The 26,250-nt window shown below is 46.5% G+C and overlaps 1 protein-coding gene across 1 annotated transcript in view; it reads left to right on the top strand.

Annotated features, from left to right (window-relative positions):
* EFEMP1 (EGF-like fibulin extracellular matrix protein 1) overlaps positions 1 to 26,250 on the top strand; it is an 84,633-nt gene that overhangs the window by 40,549 nt on the left and 17,834 nt on the right. Inside the window, exon 6 of the mRNA XM_084829284.1 lies at positions 25,356 to 25,478. Within this exon, the coding sequence (XP_084685410.1) occupies positions 25,356 to 25,478 (123 nt within the window). The remainder of the gene's footprint in view (positions 1 to 25,355; positions 25,479 to 26,250) is intronic.

The raw sequence follows: 26,250 nt of genomic DNA, 5'->3' as shown, positions 1-26,250 counted from the left end.
AGTACTGTGGGAGACAGAGAAAAAAAATCTCTCTGTCTATCCTCTCCCAACTGTCCACTATTCTGCAAACGTCTATCAAGCCCCCTCCCACCGCCAACATCATCTGTCTTTCTTTATTTTCTAAACAAAAAAGCCCCAAAGGTTAAATCTGTTTCTTGTGGGAGAGGTGCTCCAGTCCTTTCATCACAGGAACCATTCCAAGTATCTTTTCCAAGCATAGTGTGGGAGAAGTAACACAGCACTACCTTAGAGGGTGGTTGTAAGGTTTATTGAGATAATGTAGATAATGTACAATAATGTACTTGGGAAGATGTACCTAATGTACATTAAACATTAGGTAATGCAGGAAATGTAGGTAAATCCGGTGCCCTCCAGATATGTTAGACTACAGCTTCCATCTTCCCAAGACAGCACAGGTGTGCTAGGTAGGGATGTTGGTAGTTGTAATCCAAACACATCTGGAAGGTGCTGGGTTGGAGGAGGCTGATTGTAAGTAAAACAGTTTTTGAACACTTTTAAAACCAGTATATAAATGCTAGGTATTTATTAAACCTTAATAATTAAACTGAATGTCCACTTAGAAGGCTGTGCTAATCTATCATACCCAATTCACATATTAATAATTTGCATACACTTTGAAAACCTCTCCAGCCTTTTGTGTTGATATTTGTCCTCTGCTCTGAATATTGTCCTGTGTGTTCATCCTGCTTTTATGTAAAAGTTCCCCAGCCCTAAGACTTCAGTATCACAAAGGCAAGAAAGGGGGGATCTAATCGATAAGTGCCAAATCTATTTGACAGGTGCTCATTAAGAATATCCATGTTGCAGGCCACTGTCTGACTCAGCCTGAATGATCTGCAATACTGAAATATTAATACTAAGCCACCTACATGGTATTTGTGAGGATTAGTGAGATAACGTATCAGAAGAGCACTGAACCTTCCAAAAGGCTACATAAATGCTAAGTAAGTAGCATTAGTGGAGTTTGTGCAAAACCTATGCTAATCATGGGATTTGGGCATAACGCTTGGGGTAAGGATGCCATGCCAGCTCCAAATTCTTCTTCACACAGCGCATAGTTAAACTATGGAATTCACTGCCACAGGATGTAGTGATGGCCACCCATTTGGATGGCTTTAAAAGGGGGTTAGACAAATTCCTGGAGGAGAAGGCTATCAATGGCTACTAGTTCTAATGGCTATATGCTACCTCCAGTAGCAGAGGCAGTGTGCCTATGTACACTAGTTGCTGGGGAACATGGGCAGGAGGGTGCTGTTGCACTCCTGTCCTGCTTGTGGGTTTCCCATCATCACCTGGTTGGCCTCTGTGTGAACAGCGGACCAGCAGGACTAGATGGACCCTTGGTCTGATCCAGCATGGCTCTTCGTATGTTCTTACGTTATGTTCATATTCTTTTAATCCAATCTGTACTAATCCACATTGTGGATCACATACCTAGTGACCCTGATAAAGTTCCTAAATGGCTGCATATCTTTGCAAACTGTCTTGGTGGTTGTTAACTTTCAAAATGAGTATGCCTCCTGGGCCTCCTTTCTCATCCAGCTGAGGACTTACCTACCCGCAGGAGTGTGTTAGAGTATCCCATGAATGTGTTGGGGGGGGGGAATCATCATGGCTTGCTGCTGGCTGAGTCCTTCAAAGGCATATTTTAAAAGCTTGGAACCGCATCAGGAATCTACTTATTTACTCAGGGAGTTGTAGAGATTTCAAAGAGGAGCCTGTTGCCAACAGATAGCACGATTACAGCTGGAAAACAATATCCTCATTGAGATAAGGGCTTCTGCTTTTGATGGCTGTCATTGAACTCAACTTGAACCTCAGTTGCACTCGCAGCCTGGTGAACCGCGAGCCCAAAAGAGAGCTCAGTGAGCATCCTTGGAGAGCACGAGTTCTTTGCTTCTTGCTGGGATTCATTTGGTTTCGGGGAGGGATCATCAGCTTGCAGGTGGAGCAACCTGCCTTGCCTGGAAATGCTTCCAGGGTCAATTCCTGTCCTCTCCAGTTAAAAGGATCTGGGAGCAGGTTAAGGGAAAGACCCGCCTTTGTCTGTGACCCTGGAGAACTGCTAGCCGTCAGGGTAGATAACACTGGGTTATATGGAGAAATAATCTGACCTGATACAAGGTTGCTTCCTGTGTATTAAGGGGCATTAACACAATGGCAAACTTTAATATCCTGGATACATCCATCGGTAGTAAATTCCCCACCACAAGCACCTCCATTTTGTCCTCCTAGTCGCTAACATTTCGACTGCTGTCATGTGCTCTATGTGAGGCTGCCTTTGAAAACTGTTCAGGAACTTCAGCTGGCCCAGAATGCTGCAGCCAGACAGTTGACCAGGACCAATTACAGGGAGCACACAACACCCTTGTTACAACAGCTTCCCTGGTTCCCAGTCTGTTTCCAGGCAGAATTCAAAGTGCTGGTTATGACCTACAAAGCCCTATCTGGCTTGGCACCAGGCTACCTCAAAGACTGCCTTCTCCCATATGAGCCTGCCCGGTCCTTACAATCTTCTGGAGAGGACTGCCACCATCAGAGGCATGTTTGGTGGCGACGCGAGAAAGGGCCTTTTTGGTGGCCACTCCCAGGCTGTGGAACTCCCTCCTGAGGGAGGCTAGATTTGCTCCCTTTGTGCTGTCCTGCCAGCAGACAAAGACTGCTTTATTCAGGAAGGCATTTGGCCTGTAAGTGGGTCTGTGGGTTGGGTGCTGTATTTATTCTGTAACTGTTATGTTTTTATTGTATTTTAATGTGTTTCATTCTTTTAATCTATTTTAAATTGTTTTGTAAGCCACCTTGAATGCCATTTTTGGGTAGAAAGGTGGGGTATAAATCAAATAAATAAATAAAGCAGCCTTCCCTAACCTGCCCTCCCCCCCAGATGTGTTAGACTGTAACTTGGAGTGGCCAGGTGCCCTACTTTACTGAGGCCAGTCCTCTACTTGAAGGGCTGTCAGAGGACAATCCTCATTTGAAGGTGTCCCCTGCTTGAAGGGCTAGCCAGTCTGAGTCCAGTTTAAAAAGAAAGAACCCTAGAAATGGGGCCTTGAAGTTGCCCATCTGTACTTAGCAGTGCCTGGGCAGCAAGTTGAGTAGGACTACAGGTCACCTAGTCACAATCTTCCCCACGATTATGAGATGCATTTCTACTTAAACTATAGTAATGATGTATAAATGTGCATCTATGCATATAAATTAGCATATGCAAATGCTATTTTATGTAAGTCTCTATCTTCTGTCCTCTTTTTTTGCATGCATTTCCTCTTTTTTGGTGCTGCATAAGTGGCCACCCTACTTGTCATTCCTAGCCAGCATGGGATACTAGAAATGGTAGCAAGAGCTTTGGCTATTGAGCAGAATAGAAATGTAATAAATAAATAGCGCCGGGGGGGGGACCCTGCTAGTTTGGGGGCCCTGGCAAAGGCCCAACCATGCCACCCTCTAGAACCAGCTCTGCGGGAGGGTGGGGTGTCAATTTACAGGGGCCATAGCTCAGTGTGATGGAGCACCTGCTTTGCATGCAGAAGGTCCCGGCTTCGATCCCCAGCTTCTCCAGGTAGGGCAAGGAAAGAATCCTGCCTGAAACCCTGGAGAGCCGCTGCCAGTCAGTGTTGACAATACTGGGCTAGATGGGCCAATCGTCTGACTCAGTATAAGGCAGCTTCCTATGTTCCTATCTGACGAGTAGCTTGTGGCTTATGGCAGGGGTGGGCAATTTGTGGCCCTCTGGATGTTTTGGCCTACAGCTCCCAACAGGCCTGGCTGTCATGGCTAATGGTGAGGGATGATGCGAGTTGTCGACCAAAACATCTGGAGGGCCACAACTTGCCCAGCCCGATGCATAGCCTAGCAGATCACCAGTGGGGCAGGCCTGGTTTTCTTGGTTTCCAAGGAGAGAAGAAAACAAAATAGAAACAATTAGCAAACTGGAAACTAAGAATTCAATAACATTAAGAAAAATTTATATAATTCTAGACACCATTAGAGCATAATCAGATTTTTGGCTACCATTCAAGGAAGAATTACAGTTTCATATCAAACACTGAATAGCTTTTCTGTTAAATTACAGAAACAAAGAAATTGCACAGAATGACTTGATTCGGGCTTTTTTCCTTTTCTTAATTTCTTTTTACAAATTTTGCAGTGATGAACCATGAGGTTAATTTGGTTACGTTAATTCGATTTCTCTGTCATGCTGTCTCTTCATGTTCAGGAATGTGTTTTTTGAAACGCTGTGGAATATAGTACTGAACAGAATGCATGGAAATGTTCCATATTAGTTTTGAAGATGATATGCCACAAGAGGAAAATCTCTTTTATCTGCAATCACTTTTTGAATATCCTCCAACATTTATTGGTCATCGTGGGTGGGTTAGAGCTGTACTTGTACTGTGTTGGTTTCGTGCTTGCTCCATCTGTGAGAGGAACAGATTTAAAGAAGCAACTCTAGGATTGTCTCTGTAAGTTAGTACAATTTGTATCAGTCCATTTACCATCTTGACAAGTAGTGTTAACATACTGTCAGAGCATCTCTCTGCAACTTGTTGATAAATTGCATCAAACTGTTCAGTTTGCAATATCAAATTTAAAAGTTAACCAAATTTACAAGCTCAGTTCCAGTGACAGAGCCAAACTTCATCCCTTACAAGAAATGCAGAGTACATATTATAGTAATATTTTTGGTCTTCTGAAAGAATGACAATAGTAGTCAGTATTCCTAGGGTGCAATCCAACCAATGATAAGTAGCCTTAGGTCCTATTGCTTTTAATGAGAGAGGTTTCAGTACATGCTTAATCATCCCATTGAAATCTATGGCAACTAAAAGAGCTCAGCTTTGGCCAGATCATGCCTGTAGCCTTGAAATTAACATTTGTTCACTTAAATGTTGTTTATTTAAATGCCAGGATGAAGTCTGTCAGTGTCTCAGTGAGAAAAGGTTACCCTGAAGAAAGAAAATGAATTACTTTTGTAAACCAGTTTTGGAGAACCCAGAACAGGATCCTGTGGAGTTCTCCTGCATATGCCCCACTGAAATGATTGGGAACTAGCCTGGGAACAAGATGAAGCTGGACAGCCATCTGTCAGGGATGCTTTGACTTAGATTCCTGCATTGAGCAGGGGGTTGGACTCGATGGTCTTGTAGGCCCCTTCCAACCCTACTATTCTATGAGCACATAGAATACATGAGCATCATCTGCTAAAGCAACTAGTTTCACAAGCGGGGCACTTCAAGAAAGAAATGGAGGCTCATGGGCTCAGGGCTTCTCCCCCGTCCCCAAAGTAGAAAACCATCAACTTCTGTAGCCTCTACCTCCCCCCATCTACCTTGCTTACTTCTGGACTGGCATCTGGAGGTCTAGCTGGTACTACTTTGGGTTGGTGGTCAGGATCATCCCTGGAGCCTCCAGTTGCTGACCCCTAAGCCAGAGTCTCCAGGGCAAATCTGAAGGCTCATTGGCTGCCAAGACTGAAACTGACAAATGGTTTCTCCACATTTTAGCTGGAGACTAGTCCATTTGAGCTCTAGTGCATGTCCCCATTTTGCAAGCTGGACAAGGGGTTTAGGACATGGGCGGCCAACATGCAGTGCAGATGCTACAAGTGATGCCAATGGCAGGGTTTCGTAGCACTCTTGGGCAGGAGCAGGATGACCCATGACCTGGCCAAGACATAGAGTTCGACCTTCTCTCCTCCCTGTCCTGTGCTTCAGTGCCGCCAGATACCCTGTTCAGAAGCAAAACCATACCAATATAGGTGCTGTGCTAGTAATCAGAGGTGGTGTACTAGAGTGGCCCTGTTCTTTGGGTTTGATGTGCAGCACACTTCTAAATAAAGTTAGCCACTACTCTGATTACAGAAGGTAGATCTCCAGACGTTTTGGACTTCAACTCCAAGATGCCCCTGCTAGCATGGTCGGTGATCAGGAATGCTGGGGGAGAAAGTCCAAAACATCTGGAGATCTACTTTCTGTCTACCCCTGATCTACAAAATGAAAGTTTTCGGGTCGGGGGAGAAACCGAGAACTGCTGCCAGTGAGCAGAAGGGATAGGGAAGGGGAGTGTGAGGTGGCAGTGGAGTAGAGGTGCCATCAAAGTGAGCCAGTCTGGTGTAGTGGTTAGAGTGTTGCACTGGGACTTGGCCGACCCGGGTTCTAGTCCCCACTTGGCCATGAAGCTCACTGGGTGACTTTGGGCCAGTCACAGACTCTCAGCCCAACCCACCTCACAGGGTTGTTGTTGTGAGGATAAAATGGAGGAGGAGGATTATGTACGCTGCCTTGGGTTTCTTAAGGAGGAAAAAAGGTGGGATATAAATGTAATACATACATAAATAGAGACTTCGTTGGTGTCAGGAATCTGGAGTCCAGGGTCCCTACAGGCTGGGGCTTGAGGCTTGAGACAGAGACAAGAGTGCAGCGGGCAGAAGGTGCTGCACTGTTAGCCAGACAAGGCCAGAAAGACAGGCACATGGAATGTATACCAGGCCTGGCCAATCCAGAGCCCTCATACGGCCTGCCGGTCAGAGGCTGGTGTTGCACACAGCTAGTCCATTCTGTACCTGAAGTTCTCCAGGTAGCTTGCTAAGTTATAGCTGTGCGCTGTGAGATCTGGGATTCAAACACCAGCTCCCCCAACAGGTGGCAAGGTGAGGCGATGCAAACATGGTTCAAGGATGGATTTACTAAAGAATAGGGCTTTGAAAGGAAGGGCTAAAAGGAGGCAGGGCACAGTATCAATAAGAGGAGGCTGTTTCAAGGATAGGGAGAAACATAATAATTGGCGTGGGGAAAACAGTTGTGATGCCTCTGATACTTACTTCCTGACAAGCACGGTGTTAGCACCTGGTATCCAGCACGGGTCACCATTGACCCCTGCCCCATCCCCATCCCCTTAAACAAAACTTTTTCCTGGCACCTGGCCACCATTTTAAATTTCCCACAATGCCCCAATGCAGCATCACTCCAAGGCACTGTGGGAATTTAAAATGACAGCTCCCAGACCCAGCCACTGATGACCACCTGGCACTGATCAGAGTGCCACTGCCCCTACGACACAGCTGGGTAGACGAGGGGCCCACCTTGCTGAGGACCCCTCGAACTTCAAGGTAGCCCTGCCTCCTGATCTGAAGATAAGGTAGTATTTTCTTTTTGAAATCTTCAGGCTCCCAAAACCAAGGAGTTAAAAGTTGTCTGGGCACTAGGCCCAGATGTACAACATTCCAAACATGGAAGGAAGTAGCAAGGGAAATGAAAGAAGAAAAAAAAAGCCTTTGACAGAGATTGCAGATAGCTTGCTAATGTAGGGAGGAAAGCAAAGGGATTTGCAAGGTTACTAATGTTGCTCCAAAATGTAAGAAAGAATCAAGGGAGGATCTAGGAACTGAGCCTGGCTTTAGCCATAAGAAATATAAGGGGGAAAGATATATAAAGGACATGTCATGGCATCACCTAAAGTATAGTCGTCGCAAGGAGTAGATACGGCATGATTAATGGATTTCCTTTGGCTCTTGGAAAATCTTTCCTCAAACAGTAGACAAATGAACATAATTTGCCAGCACTCTTCAAAGGGTCATCCTTCGAAGCAAAGGCTGCATGGTGAGCAAAGGAAATTTATTGGAGTGGGGAGGAGGTGGAAGCTAGAGCACCATACTTCATATTACTTGGATGCTTTTTTTCCCAAAAAACAAAATAATTCAAACATGACAATAATTTCCAGAGAGGTAGCCGTGTTTGTCTGTTACAGCAAAAACAACTAAGAGTCTTGTGGCACCATAAAGCCGAACACATTTATTGTGGCATCGGGTGGCCACACCTAAAAAAAGATATTGTAAAGCTGGAAAAAGTGCAGACAGGGGCAACTAAAATGATCAAGAGGCTGGAGTATCTCCCCTATGAGAGAAGGTTACAACCACTGGGATTGTTTAGCTTGGAAAAAAGGAGGCTAAGGGGAGGGATGATAGAGGTGTACAAAATTATGCATTTCGTGGGGAATGTGGACAGGGAGATGTTTTTCTCCCTCTCTCACAATACTAGAACCCAATGGAGTCATTCCACAAAGCTGATTCGTGGGAGATTCAGGATAGAAAAAGGAAGTCCGTCTTTACACAGTGCGTAGTTAAACTATGGAATTCGCTACCACAAGACATAGTGATGGCCACGAGTTTGGATGGCTTTAAAAGGGGTTGGACAAATTCCTGGAGGAAAAGGGTATCCATGGCCACTAGTCCTGATGGCTGTGTGCTGCTTCCAGTACCAGAGGCAGTGAGCCTATGTACACCAGGTGCTGGGGAACATGGGCAGGAGGGTGCTGTTGCACTCGTACCCTGCTTGTGGGCTCCTGGTCAGCAGCTGGTTGGCCACTGTATGAACAGAATGCTGGACTAGATGGACCCTTGGTCTGATCCAGCAGGGCTCTTCTTATGTTCTTATCAGCTTTCATGGAGTTTAAGGTGCCAGAATACTCTTTGTTGTTTTTAAAATATGATATTCCCCAGAAAATACTCCATTACAAAGGAAGTTATGCATGCTGAAAGTTTCCCATCAGAGTTTTGTTTCAGAGCAAGTAACCAAGCTTAGCCCGTGGCTATCAGGCATGTGCCAAGGGGTCATGCCCCTAAGACACCAACTTTTGGTAGCCACCTTGAGCTGTGCATCTTTTGTATGGGGGAGATGAAGGAAACTACCTCTTGCAGCTCCGATGGCAAGCAATACATTTCTTCTTCATCCATAGAATGATTGGTTCCCCATACTATGTCAGCATATCCCAACATCGCATCTTCTTTCTAACATTGGAAGCATGTTGGAGGTCTTTCAAGCAACAATCCTAAATGCACTTTCTAGGGAAGAAGCTCCACTGAAAACAGGGGCGGGGGGGGATTTTCGGTAAGCATGCACTGCAAGGACATTAGAAGAAAATAAACCAATAAAATGGAGAAGCCATAGCTCAGGTTTAGAATGTTTTCTTTGCATATAAATGGAGCACGGTCTTTATTGTTATGGCCCAAAGCCTGAGCAAAGTTGTCCCTCAAGAAGATTGGATTTTGGTTTCTCCCAGCTGCATAGCATATTGAGTGGGGACCTGCAGCAATGCTACTGCTGCATTTCTAGGGTGCTACGGTCCTCGTTTTGGCTGGGGCTGTTGCCCGGCTGGCCTTTGGCACCAACTGTGGCGAAGACGTTGGGTGCCTGTCTCTTATCCAACACATTTTAGCCACCAGATTGTGAGGTCCCTGGGCAGCAAGGGCTTGGGTTTTTCCAGTGATCAAAAGTAACGACATGCGGCACGTGCTTGGATTGGTTGACGATATTGCTCTGCAACCACGGACTCCAGTTTGACACAGGTTTAAAAGGGCATCAAGGCACCCTGTGGCTTGTTACATAAAAGAGCTGTGCTGAAGGAATAATTGCACTGAAGTGTAAACGGCTGGTGGGAACTGCACTGAAATACCAAGCACTGTTGTGATTATCTGGTTGTAGGAAGCAAACTGTGGAGATTAAAATGTTACATAAGGGAGTGAGCAGAATGAGTCAGGGGTTCTGGGAAGAATGAGTCACAGCCAGAGGGAACAAAGCCAGGCATGTAAGTGTAGAACAGAGGAACCAAGGCATAGAGATCCTAAGCATGCTTACTTGGGGAAGAAAGTTCCAATGAAATCCATGGGACCAAATGTTCAAGTCCATATGTTTTTAGGATGGAGGTTTCAGTGAGGATCTGGTGGCCCTAGACAATGAACCCTGAGGAGCAGGCTACAGTGGATGACTTGAAAGAACAGCTTGCTTCAAATAAGGGTCTTTTGAGAGCTCAAAGCAGCTCACCCAGAATTTCAGCACAGAATGAAGAGCATCCTGCCAAAATCAGCAACGGAAGGGACAAAACAGTATAAATCAATTTGCATTGGGTACATTTTTGGCATATGAGGAGAAATTTCTGGAGTGTAGCTATAAGTGAACCTAGTGGGAAAAAGCACAATGAAATGCAAGCTAATCTTTATTCTGCAGTAATGGGGGGGGGGAGGCCATTGGAGTTACCTCCCCCTACGAAAAAATCTTTTTTATGCTATTTCTTTTACTATCCCATGAACCTCAGTGGATAGCACTACAATTTGGAAAGCACCTTCTGAATCAGATTTCCATGATTACTTACAAGAAAACGTTGCTAAAGTGGTGTGTGTGTGTTTAAAAACTTGTGTTTAAAGATGGTAGTAATGGCCATCCTCATTGCAATGCATTATGGGATTTTATGCTGGCGTTTGTGTGGCGTGATGAAAACTCTGGCAGTGATTGACTGAATGGTTCGATAGCTCAGGGCCCATAGCTCAGGGCATGTGCTTGGCATGCAGGAGGTCCCAGGTTCAATCCCTGGCATCCCCAGGTAGGCCTAGGAAAGAAAACCTGCCCAAGCAGCTGCCAGTCAGTGTTGACAGTCCAAGGCTAGATGGAACGATGAACTGACTCAGTATAAGGCAGCTTCCTAAGTTCCTAACATTACTGTGGACCAGTAAAAGGCAGTTGGTTTCTGGCTGCCATTGGCTGATCTGCTTAGATCTCATAGAAAAGTAAGCAAGGCAAAAGGTCCTAGGGAAGGAGGGATGGCCAAAGTACGTATAGGGAAGGAGGGGTGTAGGGAAGGCACATGCTGAAGGAAATGGGGCCTAGGGAAGGAAAACTGTTGTTCTGTTCAATGAATGGGAGAAAAACCAGTAGAGAAAAATACTGGGGGGAGAGGCAAGGCAGAGGCTACCCATAATTAGTTTTCCAATGGAGCCGCTTCACTAGCAGGAACATCTGCCAGCACAACAAGAAACTAGCACTGTCTAGTGCAGCTAGAAACTATCCAGAACTACCACTTCCAGAATAGGGCAAGTCAGCAGAGGTTGTGGAAGGGAGCTCCGCTGACTTGTCCCATTCTGGGAGTCATCATTTCGACTAGTTTCCTGGGTTGCATTAGCAACGATAGTGTAGAGCAGGGAAAAGTTAAGAAAAGGGCAACCAAAATGACAGGGTTTGGAGCAACTCCCCTATGAGGAAAGGTTACAACTTTGGGGGCTTGTTAGCATAGAAAAAAGGCGAGTAAGGGGAGACATGGTACAGGTGTACAAATTTATTCATGGTGTGGAGAAAGTGGATAGGGATATGTTTGGTCTCCCTGTCTCTAATGCTGAGAATGAGCTGAGGTTAACAAGGGATGCTAAAAGCAACAAAAAAGCTTTCTCCAGCTACGTGCATAGTAAAAGACAGAGGAAAGAAATGGTGGTTCAGCTATTAAATACAGATGGCAAAATTATAACAGATGACAAAGAAAAGGCAGAAGTGCTCAATTCCTGCTTTGGCTCAGTCTTCTCCCAAAAGAGAGTCTATCAGCCCCCTGGCAAAGGTGAAGTACAGGCTGAAGGGGCAGGATTGCAGCTTGACATCGATAGGCATATGGTCAAGGAACACCTAATTACTTTGAGTTCAAATCTCCGGGGCCAGATGAACTGCACCCTAGAGTAATAAAGGAACTGGCAGAAGAACTCTCAGAACCGCTGTCTATTCTCTTTGAGAAATCATGGAGGACGGGGGAAGTGCCAGATGACTGGAGGAGGGCTAATGTTGTCCCTATCTTCAAAAGGAGTAAAAAGGAGGAACCTGGGAACTACAGACCAGTCAGTCTGACATCCATCCCTGGGAAAATTCTGGAGCAGATGATAAAGCAATCCCTCTGGAAGCACCTTGAAAACAATGCAGTGATTACTCGAAGCCAACATGGATTTGTCAAGAACAAATCCTGCCAGACGAATCTGATCTAATTTTTTGATCAGGTAACCTCCCTGGTGGACTGTGGGAATGCTGTAGACATAATATACCTCTACAGGTTGGGGCCAGGTTACCTGAAGGATCGCCTCCTCCCATATGTGCCTGCCCGGACCTTAAGATCATCATCAGCGGCCCTTCTCCGTGAGCCCCTGCCAAAGGAAGTGAGGCGGGTGGCTACTAGCAGGAGGGCTTTTTCAGTTGTGGCACCCCGGCTCTGGAATGAGCTCCCTAGTGAGGTTCGCCTGGCGCCTACATTGTACTCCTTTCGGCGCCAGGTGAAGACCTTTTTATTTTCCCAGGCATTTTAGCTTTCTAAATTTTTATCTTTGCTGTTTTAAATCTGTATTTTAAACTCCTGTACTGCTGCTAGGTTTTATTGTGGTTGTATTGTTATATTGTGGTTTTAATGTTCTATATATTTTAAATTGTTTTATTGTGTGTTGTTTGGTTTTAATTTTTGTGAACCGCCCAGAGAGCTTCGGCTATTGGGCGGTATAGAAATGAAATAAATAAATAAATAAATAATACCTCGACTTCAGCAAAGCTTTCGACAAAGTGCCCCATGATCTGGCCCCACCCATGCTGCTGGGCACACTCTGGACCTCGTTTTCTGTGCTGGATGGGGTGATAGTGATCTGAGAGTGGAGGAACTCTCTGTAGTTCCATTGTCATGGACAGATCACTACCTGGTGAGGTTTAGACTTGCTGGCACTCAGAACCTCTGCAGGGGTGGAGGGCCGATTAAGATGGTCCGCCCCAGGAGGCTGATGGATCCGAATGGTTTCCTGACAGCTCTTGGGGATTTTCCTGTTGCCTCAGCAGGCGATTCTGTCCAAGCCCTGGCCGATCTCTGGAATGGAAAAATGACCAGGGCCATGCACACAATCGCTTCTGAGCATCCTCTCTCATGAAGTGGAGCTGCACCAGCACCCTGGTTTTCTAGGGAGCTGGCAGTGATGAAACGAGTGAGAAGATGACTGGAGCGACGTTGGCAGAAAACTCAGAGTGAATCCAATCGAACATGGGCTAGAGCCTATTTGGAGGCCTACTCTGTGGCAATACGGGCAGCAAAGAAAATATTTTTTCTGCCACTATTGCGTCTGCAAAGAGCCATCCAGCAGAGCTGTTTCGAGTGGTTAGGGGTCTTTTACACGCTAGTCCGCAAGAGGGTAATTTAAACCCCTCGACAGCCCGCTGTGTACAATTTGCTCAGCACTTTGCAGACAAAATCGCTCGGATCCGCTCTGACTTGGACGCTATAGTTGCTACAGACCCAGAGGATGTAACTTTGGCCCCTGCTTGTCCAGTGTTGTTGGATAGTTTTCAATTTGTACAGCCTGAGGATGTGGACAGGATCCTTGGAGAGGAGAGAGCCACCACGTGTGTTCTAGATCCTTGCCCTTCCTGGCTCATAAAAGCAGCCAGAGGTGGACTGGCCGAGTGGGTAAGGGGAGTAGTTAATGCCTCCCTTAGGCAAGGCAGAATTCCAGCCTGCTTGAAGCAGCCAGAGGTGGACTGGCCGAGTGGTGAGACCTTTGTTAAAAATGCCCTCCCTGAACCCCACTATATTGGATAATTATCGGCCAGTCTCCAATATTCCATTTCTGGGCAAGATATTGGAGCACGTGGTGGCCTCCCAACTCCGGAGATTCCTGGATGAGACAGATTATCTAGATCCATTATCTAGATCCATTTCAATCTGGCTTCAGACCTGGTTATGGGACAGAAACAGCTTTGGTCGCCTTGGTGGATGACCTACCCCAGGAACTAGACAGGGGGAGTGTGTCCCTGTTGGTTATGCTGGACCTCTCAGCGGCTTTCGATACCATCGACCATGGTATCCTTCTTGGCTGCCTCGCTGGGATGGGACTTGGAGGCACTGTTTTACAGTGGCTTCATTCCTTCTTGGAGGGCAGACCCAGAAGGTGGTGCTGGGGGACTCCTGTTCGACTCGCTGGCCATTGGCTTGTGGGATTCACCCTCCGGGTTCTGTTTTGTCCCCCCTGCTATTTAACATATACATGAAACCACTGGGGGAGGTTGTCTGGAGTTTTGGAGTTCGGTGTCACCAGTACACGCTACTTTTCCTTTCCATCTAATTCCAAGGAAGCTGTTGGGGTGCTGAACCGGTGTCTGTCAGCAGTAATGGACTGGATGAGGGCAAACAAATTGAAGGTTAATCCAGACAAGACAGAGGTGCTCCTGGTCAGTCGAAAGGTGGATCAGGGAATAGGGATACAGCTTGTCCTGGATGGGGTTGCACTCCCCCTGAAGACACAGGTTCGCAGCTTGGGTGTACTTCTGGATTCAGCCCTGAGCCTGGATGCCCAGGTTTCAGCGGTGGCCGGGAGTGCATTTGCACAGGTAAAGCTAGTGCGCCAGCTGCGCCCGTTCCTTGAGATGTCTGACTTGGCCACAGTGACACATGCCTTAGTTACATCCCGTTTGGATTACTGTAACGCGCTCTACGTGGGGCTGCCTCAGAAGAGTGTTCGGAAACTTCAGCTGGTCCAAAGAGCTGCGGCCAGACTGCTGACTGGGGCTGGTTACAGGGAGCATACAACTCCCCTGTTAAAACAGCTTCACTGGCTCCCAGTCTGTTTCCGGGCACAATTAAAAGTGCTGGTTATGTCCTGTAAAGCCCTATACGGCTCGGGTCCGGGTTATCTGAAAGACCGTATTCTCCCTTATGAGCCTACTCGTGCCCTGAGATCTTCAGGGGAAGCCCTTCTCACCATTCCGCCATCATCATAGGCACGCCTGGTAGGAACGTGGGAGAAGGCCTTCTCGGTGGCTGCCCCAAGGCTCTGGAACTCCCTTCCCAGGGAGGCGAGAGTGGCACCCTCCTTGATATGTTTTCGTAGGCATGCAAAAACTTTTTTGTTCCAGCAGGCCTTTGGGGATAACTAGTCTGGATCTGGGAAAATGCAACGTATGGATACCATGTTTGTTGTTCTGGTTGTCTTTTAATGTTTTGATATCTTTACAATTTTAATATTGATGATTTAATTATATTTTTAACTTTGATACAGTTGTATCTATATTTCTATTTATCGGTTTTAACTGCAGCAGTTTTAACGTTGTAAGGCCGCCTTGAGTCCCAGTATTGGGAAAAGGGCAGGATATAAATATAATGATGATGATGATGATGATGATGATGATATCCTGATGAGCAAACTAGCTCAAAGTGGGCTAGATGAAATAACGATCAGGTGGATCCACGGTTGGCTACAGAACTCAAAGAGTGCTTATCAATGGGATCTTCTCAAACTGGGGAGAGGTAACGAGCGGGGTACCGCAGGGCTCAGTCCTGGGCCCAGTGCTCTTCCACATTTTTATTAATGACTTGGAGGAGGAGGTGCAGGGAATGCTGATCAGATTTGCAGGTGACACAAAATTGGGAGGGATAGCTAATACTTTGGAAGACAGAAACAAAATTCAAAGTGATCTGGATAGACTGGAGCGCTGGGCAGAAAACAACAGAATGACATTTAATAGGGACAAATGCCAAGTTCTGCACCTAGGAAAAAGAAACCAAATGCACAGTTACAAGATGGGGGATACGTGGCTTAACAACACTACAAGCGAGAAGGATCTTGGAATTGTTGTCTATCACAAGCTGAATATGAGCCAACAATGTGATGTGGCTGCAAAAAAGGCAAATGCTATTTGGGGCTGCATTAATAGAAATATAGCTTCCAAATCACATGCAGTACTTCTTCCTCTCTACTCAGCACTGGTTAGGCCTCATCTGGACTACTGTGTCCCGTTCTGGGCACCACACTTTAAGAAGGATGCAGACAAACTGGAGAGGGTTCAGAGAGGGGCAATAAAGATGATCAGGGGACTGGAAACAAAGCCCTATGAGGAGAGACTGAAAGAACTGGGCATGTTTAGCCTTGAGAAGAGAAGGCTGAGGGGAGATAGGATAGTGCTCTTCAAGTATTTGAAAGGTTGCCACAGAGAGGAAGGCCAGGATCTCTTCTTGATCATCCCAGAATGCAGGACACGGAATAATGGGCTCAAGTGACAGGAAGCCAGATTCTGGCTGAACATCAGGAAAACTTCCTGACTGTTAGAGCAATACGACACTGGAACCAACTACGTAGGGAGGTAGTGGACTGTCCCACACTGGAGGCATTCAAGATGAGGCTGGACAGCCATCTATCAGGGATGCTCTGACTTGGATTCCTGCATTGAGCAGGGGGTTGGACTCGATGGTCTTGCAGGCCCCTTCCCACCCTACTGTTCTATGATTCTGTGATTCTAATACTAGCACCCAATGGGGTCATCCCACAAAGCTGATCGATGGGAAGTACAATACAAAAAATGTCACCCGCCCTGTGGGATTGTTGTGAGACTGAAAACGATTTGAGGAAAATGAAAATAGGGCCGTTTTGGCAAATCGGTGTTTCCAACAGGCCACTTGGAAAAAGCAGGAGAAATAGCGGGCCAGGCCTGGCTCCTCAGCCCATGAATGGCCGGCAAGCGCCTCTTCTTCCATGGCTGTTTCATCATCCTCTTAGCCTCCCCCCCTCCCATGCACACATTTTTCTCCTAGTCTTCCCCCATCTCTGTTCCTTCTGAGGGGACCGAGCAGGAATGGCAGCAGAGAGTGAGTGCAGCTGTTGCTTAGGAACAAATGCATCATCAGATGTTTTCTCTCCTTGAACTTTGTTTTTACACTTCCTGATGTTTCAGGAAGATGGGGCAGTAGCTGGTGGGGTGTGGGGAGATAGAAGTATGAGCAGGGAAGATGACAGAATGAAGCATTGGAGGCTGGAGGCTCCAGTGTCAGTGGGGCAGTAAATCCTCTCCGGCTTTCAGCCAGAACCAGTCAGAATGCTACAGAACTCATTCTTCAGATGAGAGAATGAAGCAGTGGAGGCTGGTGGCTCCGATGTCAGTGGGAAGGTGGATCCACTCCGGGTTTCAGCCAGAACCAGTCAGAACTCTAAAGGAGCTGTCCAAGGTGCAATAGCTCCTTTAGAATTCTGACTGAAACCTGGAGCGGATTCATACGCCCCACTGATAATGGAGCCATCGGCCTCCACTGGAATGAAGAAACCCTTTTTCTCTTGGCTTTCTCCCTTTGTTGCCAGCACACCTGCCACACTCGTCTCTTTCACCAGCATGTACACACACACACACACACACACACAGAACTCTTAGAATGGTCATTTCTGAATTGCCAAAAAGGAGGACACCTATTTGCTTAAAATTTGCTTATGCTAATATAAGTTGTTGTTGTTGTTGTTGTTGTTCAGTCGTTCAGTCATGTCCGACTCTTCGTGACCCCATGGACCATAGCACGCCAGGCTTTCCTGTCCTGCGCTCTCTCCCGGAGCGTGCTCAAGTTCATATTCATTGCATCCGTGATGCTATCTAGCCATCTCATCCTCTGCCGTCCCCTTCTCCTTTTGCCTTCAGTCTTTCTCAGCATCAGGGTCTTTTCCAGGGAGTTTTCTCTTCGCATTAGGTGGCCAAAATATTGGAGCTTCAGCTTCAGTATCTGTCCTTCCAATGAGCACTCAGGGTTGATTTCCTTTAGGACGGACTGATTTGACCTCCTTGCAGTCCAGGGGACTCGTAAGAGTCTTCTCCAGCACCACAGTTCGAAAGCATCAATTCTTTGGCGCTCAGCCTTCCTTATAGTCCAGCTCTCACAGCCATACATTACTACTGGGAAAACCATAGCTTTGATTAGACGGACCTTTGTCGGCAAGGTGATGTCTCTGCTTCTTACTATGCTGTCTAGGTTGGCCATAGCTTTCCTCCCAAGGAGCAAGCGTCTTTTAATTTCATGGCTACAGTCACCGTCTGCGGTGATCTTGGAGCCCAAGAAAGTAAAATCTGTCACTGCTTCCATTTCTTCCTCTTCTATATGCCAGGAAGTGATGGGGCCAGATGCCATGATCTTAGTTTTTTTAATGTTGAGTTTCAAACCAGCTTTTGCACTCTCCTCTTTCACCCTCAACAAGAGGCTCTTGAGATCCTCTTCGCTTTCTGCCATTAGGGTGGTATCGTCTGCATATCGGAGGTTGTTGATAATTCTCCCAGCAATCTTAATTCCGACCTCTGATTCATCCAACCCGGCATTTCTCATGATGTACTCTGCATATAAGTTAAATAAGCAGGGTGACAATATGCAGCCTTGTCGTACTCCTTTCCCAATTTTGAACCAATCGGTTGTTCCATGTCTGGTTCTTACTGTTGCTTCTTGACCTTCGTACAGGTTTCTCAGGAGACAGGTAAGGTGGTCTGGTACTCCCATCACTTTAAGAATTTGCCACAGTTTGTTGTGATCCACACAATCAAAGGCTTTAGCGTAGTCAATGAAGCAGAAATAGACGTTTTTCTGGAATTCTCTTGCTTTCTCCATGATGCAGCGAATGTTGGCGATTTGATCTCTAGTTCCTCTGCCTCTTCGAAACCCAGCTTGTACTTCCGGTAGTTCTCGCTTCGCATACTGCTGAAGCCTAGCTTGTAGGATTTTGAGCATCACCTTGCTGGCATGTGAAATGAGCGCAATTGTGCGGTAGTTTGAACACTCTTTGGCGTTGCCCTTCTTTGGAATTGGAATGTAAACTGACCTTTTCCAGTCTTGTGGCCACAGTTGAGTGTTCCAAATTTGTTGGCATATTGAATGCAGCACTTTAACAGCATCATCTTTTAGGATTTTAAATAGCTCGGCTGGAATACTGTCATCTCCGCTAGCTTTGTGCTAATGCTTCCTAAGGCCCACTTGACTTCACTCTCTAGGATGTCCGGCTCAAGTTCAGTGACCGCACTATCATGGCTATCAGGGACATTCAGATCTTTCCTGTATAGTTCTTCTGTGTATTCTTGCCACCTCTTCTTAATCTCATCTGCTTCTGTTAGGTCCCTGCCTTCTTTGTCCTTTATCATGCCCGTCTTTGCACAAAACGTTCCCTTGAGATCTCCAATTTTCTTGAAGAGATCTCTCGTCTTTCCCATTCTGTTGTTTTCCTCGATTTCTTTGCATTGTTCATTTAAGAAGGCCTTCTTGTCTCTCCTTGCTATTCTCTGGAACTCTGCATTCAGTTGGGTATATCTTCCCCTTTCTCCCTTGCTTTTTGCTTCCCTTCTTTCGTGAGCTACTTGTAAAGCCTCATCAGACAGCCACTTGGCTTTCTTGCATTTCTTTTTCTTTGGGATGGATTTCATTGCTGCCTCCTGAACAATGTTACGGACCTCCGTCCATAGTTCCTCAGGCACTCTGTCTATCAGGTCTAATCCCTGAAATCTATTCCTCACCTCCACTGTATATTCATCAGGGATATGATTTAGGTCATACCTGAACGTTTTAGTGGTTTTCCCGACGTTCTTCAATTTAAGCCGAAATTTTGCAAGAAGCAGCTCATGATCTGAGCCACAGTCAGCTCCAGGTCTTGTTTTTACTGACTGTATGGAGCTTCTCCATCTTTGGCTGCAAAGGACATAATCAATCTGATTTCTATATTGACCATCTGGTGACGTCCATGTGTAGAGTCGCCTCTTGTGCTGTTGGAAAAGAGTGTTTGCTATGATCAGCGTGTTCTCTTGGCAAAACTCTATTAGCTTTTGTCCTGCTTCATTTTGTACACCCAGGCCATGCCTGCCTGTTATCCCGGTGATTTCTTGACTTCCTACTTTAGCATTCCAATCCCCTATGATGAAGAGGACATCTTTTTTTGGTGTTAGTTCTAGAAGGTGTTGTAGGTCTTCATAGAACCGATCAACCTCAGCTTCTTCGGCCTCAGTGGTTGGGGCATAGACTTGAATTACTGTGATGTTGAATGGTTTGCCTTGGATTCGTACTGAGATCATTCTGTCATTTTTAAGATTGTACCCCAGTACTGCTTTTCCCACCCTTTTGTTGACTGTGAGTGCTACTCCATTTCTTCTAAGGATTCTTGCCCACAATAGTAGATATGATGGTCACCTTTATTAAATTCACCCATGCCTGTCCATTTTAGTTCACTGATTCCCAAGATGTCGATGTTCAATCTTGCCATCTCATGTTTGACCACCTCCAGCTTACCTTGATTCATTGATCTGACATTCCAGGTTCCTAAACAATATTGTTCTTTACAGCATCGGATTTTCTTTTCACCACCAGACACATCCACAGCTGAGTGTCCTTTCGGCTTTGGCCCAGCCGCTTCACTCTTTCTGGCGCTACTTGGAAATACCCTCTGCTCTTCCCCAGTAGCATATTGGACACCTTCCGACCTGAGGGGCTCATCTTCCGGCGTCATATCTTTTAGCCTTGTGATACGTTCCATGGGGTTTTCTTGGCAAGAATACTGGAGTGGGTTGCCATTTCCTTCTCCAGTGGACCACATTTTGTCAGAACTCTCTGCCATGACCTGTCCGTCTTGGGTGGCCCTGCACGGCATAGCTTATGGCTTCACTGAGTTACGCAAGCCCCTTCGCCACAACAAGGCAGTGATCCATGAAGGGGGCTAATATAAGTACAGATGCAAATTTAGAAATAACCGTTGTAATAATTGCCCGGTACCCAGGACCTGTGTGCCTTACTCAGCCTGCTGTCCTGGTGCTGTTGATTGACAGCTTCAGGGCCCAGCTTTTTCTTCTGATGTTTTTTTATCTTCATACTGGACAGCAACTCAAACACCTTCCAAACAGAAGACAGTCCGCTGGCAGGCCTTCAAATAGAGGACTGTCCTCTGCGAAAGAGGGCACATGGCCACTCTCAGCCGGCTGTCTGACTCAGCCAGTTCTACACAACTGCTTAAGGCATTGCTAAACATCTGAGGTGAGATAATGGATTGGTTTTTAATGCTCTCCTGTGTAGAAAGATTCCATGCAAGTGGAAAACAGGCTTTCTCCTTGCCATACTGTCACTTTGTTGTTGCTGTTTTTACTTACAGGGAGTTTTTCACATGGGGAAGCACTCAGATATATCAGCCCCCATGCACACACCTGTAGTCTGCTGCATAGGTACACCAGGCCTGAAACAGGAGGTGGGGGGTATGTTTATCCACCGTGCAACCAGATTAAGCCCAGAGGCTCTGAGTGGCCAACCCCCTATTTATTTATTTATTATTCATTCATTTCATTTCTATACCGCCCAATAGCCGAAGCTCTCTGGGCGGTTCACAAAAATTAAAACCAAACGGCACACAGTAAAACAATTTAAAATATATAGAAGATTAAAACCACAATATAACAATACAACCACAATAAAACCTAGCAGCAGTGCAGGAATTTAAAATACAGATTTAAAACAGCAGAATTAAAAGTCTAAAATGCTAAAATGCCTGGGAAAATAAAAAGGTCTTCACCTGGCGCCGAAAGGAATACAATGTAGGTGCCAGGCAAACCTCACTAGGGAGCTCATTCCACAGCCAGGGTGCCACAGCAGAAAAAGCCCTCCTCCTAGTAGCCACCTGCCTCACTTCCTTTGGCAGGGGAGGGGCTCACAGAGAAGGGCCACTGAGGAAGATCTTAAGGTCCAGGCAGGCACATATGGGAGAAGGCGATCCTTCAGATAACCTGGCTCCAAGCCATTAAGGGCTTTACATGTTAATACCAGCACTTTGAATTGGGCCTGGAAATGGACTGGCAGCCAGCGCAACTGAAAAAGTACTGGCATAATATGAGCTCGCTGGCCAGCCCCTGTTAACAATCTTGCTGCCCTATTTTAGACCAGCCGAAGTTTCCGGACCATTTTCAAAGGCAGCCCCACGTATAACGCATTGCAGTAATCCAGACGAGAAGTGATCAGAGCATGGATAACTGTAGCTAGGCTATCTCTGTCCAGATAAGGGCGTAGTTGGTATACCAGCCTAAGCTGATAAAAAGTGCTCCGTGCCACTGAGTTCACCTGTGCCTCAAGTGACAGTTCTGGATCCAAGAGCACCCCCAAACTACGAACCTGATCCTTTAGGGGGAGTGCAACCCTCTCCAGAACAGGTTGAATTTCACCTAGCCGGGCAGATGAACCACCCACTAACAGTACCTCCGTCTTGTCTGGATTGAGTTTCAGTAGTACCCTTCAGTAGGGTAGTCCCTACGCTACCATAACTTTTAGTATCAATGTATATAAAAGCGTTGCACTCCCAATTGGGATTGGCAGATTCAAAGCCTCAAAAAAAATCATATACCTTGAAATCTCCCCACCCCACAGGAGGTTTAGGCAGCCACGGCTTCTTCTGGTCCAGTTATCCACCCCCTCCCTGTTTGCTGTAAGCCCCTGTTGGGGAAACTCGGCTCGAGGGCCAAATCCAATTACAAAGAAGCTCTCGGGCTGCATTCCAGTGGCGGGTGGGGCTGAAGGCAGCAGTGGGGCAAAGGAAAAAGGGGTGGGGCAAAAAAAATTAAGAACCAGCATATTGTTGCTTCAGGTTCTCAGTGCTAGTAACTAAGCCTTAGGAGAGGCATTTCAGCCTTTTAGAAGGGGGAAAAACTACACAAAAACAAGGACACTACCAAATGACTGGTGGTTGGGGGAAGCGGCAGGGCTTGGGGAAGGGGGCAGGCCATCTGGGGAACCCTGGATTGAGACCCCGGGCTTGAGGTTACCCACCCCTGCTGTAAGTGATCACAGGGCTTCACGGATGCCACACAGCAAGCAGGGTAAGAGGGCTGGGTGACATGGCTGGGGAGGAAACAGGCAGGAGACGCTTTACAAATGGGGAGATTTCAAGGTATCTGGCTGCTGGCAGGCGTATTCCCAGTGTCACAGGCTAGCATGACCGAGACACAAAAGCCAGGGAAGGGTCATGCAGCAAGGCGTGGGCTTGATTCTTATTGGCTCGGGGTCACCCAGGGCAGGGAGTAGGCGGAATGTGCTCCTGTACTTTGCCACGCTGTCCTGCACAGTAAAGTAACGCGTTGCCCATATGAATGCAGCACTGCAGTGAGAGGCAAACATGTCATCCATCACTGATGCAGGGTGCCCCAGCCCTCACCAAGGGGGATCCTGCAGTGCTTTACATACACACGTAGGTGCACGCACGCACACCATACTGGTCTTTGCAATATGCAGCTCACACACACAGAGCCGGCATCAAAGGTAGGCATGGTCAGGCACCGGCCAAAGGCCCACACCCTAACAGGGGCCAACTGACAAGAGTTGCCCCTCCTCGTCACCATTGCAACCTGCTTGTTTACCTGCCTCTCGCTCTGGCCCAGACAACTGTGGTGGTGAGAAGGAGGAGCAGGAGATGCCACGGCCTCCTTGCTCAAAGGCTGTCTGTCTGTCAAGCAAGCAAGTGGCAGCAATTATGAGAGGAGGAGGAGGTGCAACAGCAGCTGGTGACAATGGCGGTGAGAAGGGAGACTCGCTGAGGGCAGGGGCCATCGAGGACATTTTGCCCAAGGGCGCTCAAAAGCCTCGAGTCAGCACTGCAGACATGCCTGCCATAATGACAGGCATTTTGCTCATTAATTTAAAAAAATCAGCATTCCACCTGTCCATCTTCCTCTGTGTACTTTTCTAGCAGTGAGCCAGCTTTTAAGAACTGATAACAGCCTTCTGTTCAAAGACTGAGGCAGGATGGGGGGAAAACTTCTTTTGAGCTGTCAGATAGAAAGGAAGCATGCTGGAAAATATTTGGGTATTTGAATGTGTGTGGTGGGGGTTGGGGGTGAGCTTAAAGAATAAAGTAAAAACAGTTGGTTCTATTTGTGGTTTGAGTCTTGTGGTCAACGTTGTTTTCATTTTGCATGAGAAAGAATCCATCTTTTCTTTTCCATGGCCCCACCCGGAATCTGCCACCCGTCCCCAGTTCCTGAACAAATGCGGAGAGTTCAACTGGGATTTGTAAACTCGTTTTAAGGAATTTGTTTATTCAGCTTAGAGACTTCCAGTTGGTGCGGAGTGCCAGAAGAAAGTCATGTCACAGCACTGCATCAGATTATAACAGGCGCACGGCTGGGAAGCCACACACAAACCCAGTACAGTGGTGTAGTGTGTTAAATCATTCAGCGTAGGGGGCTGAGAAAAGAAAGGCATCACAATCTGCTACTGTGCCATTTATCCAAAGGGAAATGGTGGATCTCTAAAATATTACATTAATCCAAAGTTCGTACCAGCAGGATTTCAGAGGATAGCTGCATTTTGTTCATCATTTCCCATTAACTTCTGCAGATGACTGATATACCTGAGAGAATTTAGGCAGAGGTGGGATTGTGCACCTGCTGCCGCCTTCCAAAACCTGAGCAGATTAATCCAGCCTTGTGCACAGATCGTGCATAGGCTCGATAGAGAGGGTCAGATGACCATAGAGAGGGTGGAACAGGTGTGATCCTGACCCCTTCCTGCCGTCATTCCCCCCAACATCTGGTCTACATATTATTGCTTTTACTATTTTGTTATTTAAATTTAATTGATCTACATGTGTATTTCTTCAAGCAGGTTTTATATACATTTGGTTTGTTATATACTAGCATTGTTAGCTGCTTTGGACCCCTGGTAGTAGGGAGAAAAGTGGGGGACGTGTTCCACGAATAAAGAAACAAATCGGTCTGGCAAATAAAGTCTAGACGCGTGGTGGTGTAGCGGAAACAGGGCTCACAGGGATGCAGCACAGGCACTTTTTGACCAGCAGGAAAGCTGACATCATTTGCCACACACCTCAGAATTCCCTGCTCCTCTGAGCCAGTTGAGGCTGGTGGCTCTGATGCAGTGGGGCAGTGAATCCGCTCCGGGTTTCACTTAGAACCAGTATCCAAGGTGCTTCCGTAGAAGCACCTTGGATAGCTCCTTTAGAGGTCTGACTGGTCACTGCCCCACTGAGCTTACCCACTGTCCTCACAGTTGCTGGGGGGAAATGCATTTCTTATCTTGTTCCCTGTTGTAATGCAAAGTATTTTACGGTGGCTTGGTCTGGAATGGGCAAATAAGAGCCATTAGCTTTACAAAAGACCTGCTGCTGGTGGAGATGAGAACTGCTAGAACTGGTTTCTTGATACGGATTAATACAGCTGCCTGCATTTTTGGACTCCCCTTGGTGGTGTGACTGCCATGATGAGCGCCTGTACTTCAAAACATGCTACACCACCACTGCAGACAAGTGACTGGACAACAAAAGTCTGTTGCAGACCAGCTGTTTCTGTTAGATCTGTTATGTTAGTGATCTGTGGTGTGTTTTATGGCATAAAAGCCAACAGAATAATGGATTGTCTTTGTGCAAGAGTGGAAGCAGACTAACCTGACCCGTTCATTCTGGAGGGGCATAGTTACCATTTCTCCATGGCTAGATCCCACACAGCACCAATAAGATTTGGATAACGAAATTGCATGGGTGGGTGGATCCTGTTCAAAGTAGCCACAGATTGGCCTGGAGGGAAGCCAGTGTTCAACCAATCATTGCAGCCTGGAATCCAGGAACAGGAAAGGAGCAATGGTATTTCTCCACCAGCATATGAATCAAACCTTGAATATGGGGTTCTGTTGCCTTCGTTTACCTCTGAAAGCAAGTTCTGGGGAAGAATAGAAAAATTAGGGCTGTCTTTCCACAGTCCATAACCATGCCACCCTTCTTGTTTCTTTGCCCTTAAAAGACATTGATGAGTGTACAACAGGCACCCACACCTGTAGGTCAGATCAGATATGTGTCAACTTAAGAGGATCGTTCACCTGCCAGTGTCCAGCTGGGTATCAGAAGCGAGGAGAACAGTGCGTCGGTAAGTACTGCATTGGGAAATAAGATGCCCTTGGCTGTTAAGCATTAAGAAGCAACACTTCTGACACCAGATCATATCATTTTACATGCATTTATTTATTGATACTCGTAGCCCCCACCCCCTGTCCTGACTAAGGGTCCTGAGCAGAGTGCATATGTTTCCCTCACTCCACTTTTTTAAAAAAGGAAAAGACAGATTCATGTCTCACAAAAGGGCTCACAATCCACATGGTCCCCTTCTTTTCATCCCTGCTCCATCACTCCAAACTAAGATGAGAAAATAGGAGGCCCTGGGCCTCAGGGTACCATTTGCCATAAACAGATGTTTCAGGTTGAGGGGAGAGGGAAGGAAGAAATTAAGGTATGCAGCTGGGTATGCACGAGTAAGGAGGAGGGAGAGAGCTGGACAGAATTATCTTTCCTTTCTCCTATCTATTTATCTAGCTATCTATTTTTGCATTTCTATACCATATTCTGCCACCAAAGTAGCACCTGAAATGGTGTACATATAATGAAAAACAATACAAGTCATATTGATAGAATATATTTTTAAGAAACACACAATTATGTTATTACACAGGGGTGTAAAGCCTCAGGTCCAGAGGGCCAATTCCAACCCCCCAGGGTTTCCCAGATTGCCACATCCCTTACCCTGGCCTCACCCCCGTTTTCCCTGACCACCAATTGTAAAGTGGTTTCCCAGCTTTTGTGCAGGTTTTATCCCCCAGTTGTAGGCCTTTCCTCTGTCTAAACATGCATAGGATTATGCCTTT

This window comes from Heloderma suspectum, chromosome 1 (assembly GCF_057233095.1).
Source record: "Heloderma suspectum isolate Gila_16-S chromosome 1, 16-S_ref, whole genome shotgun sequence".
In the NCBI taxonomy this organism is placed as follows: domain Eukaryota; kingdom Metazoa; phylum Chordata; class Lepidosauria; order Squamata; family Helodermatidae; genus Heloderma; species Heloderma suspectum.
Note: the sequence above shows the minus strand (reverse complement) of the source record. Positions and strands in the feature narration are given on the sequence as shown.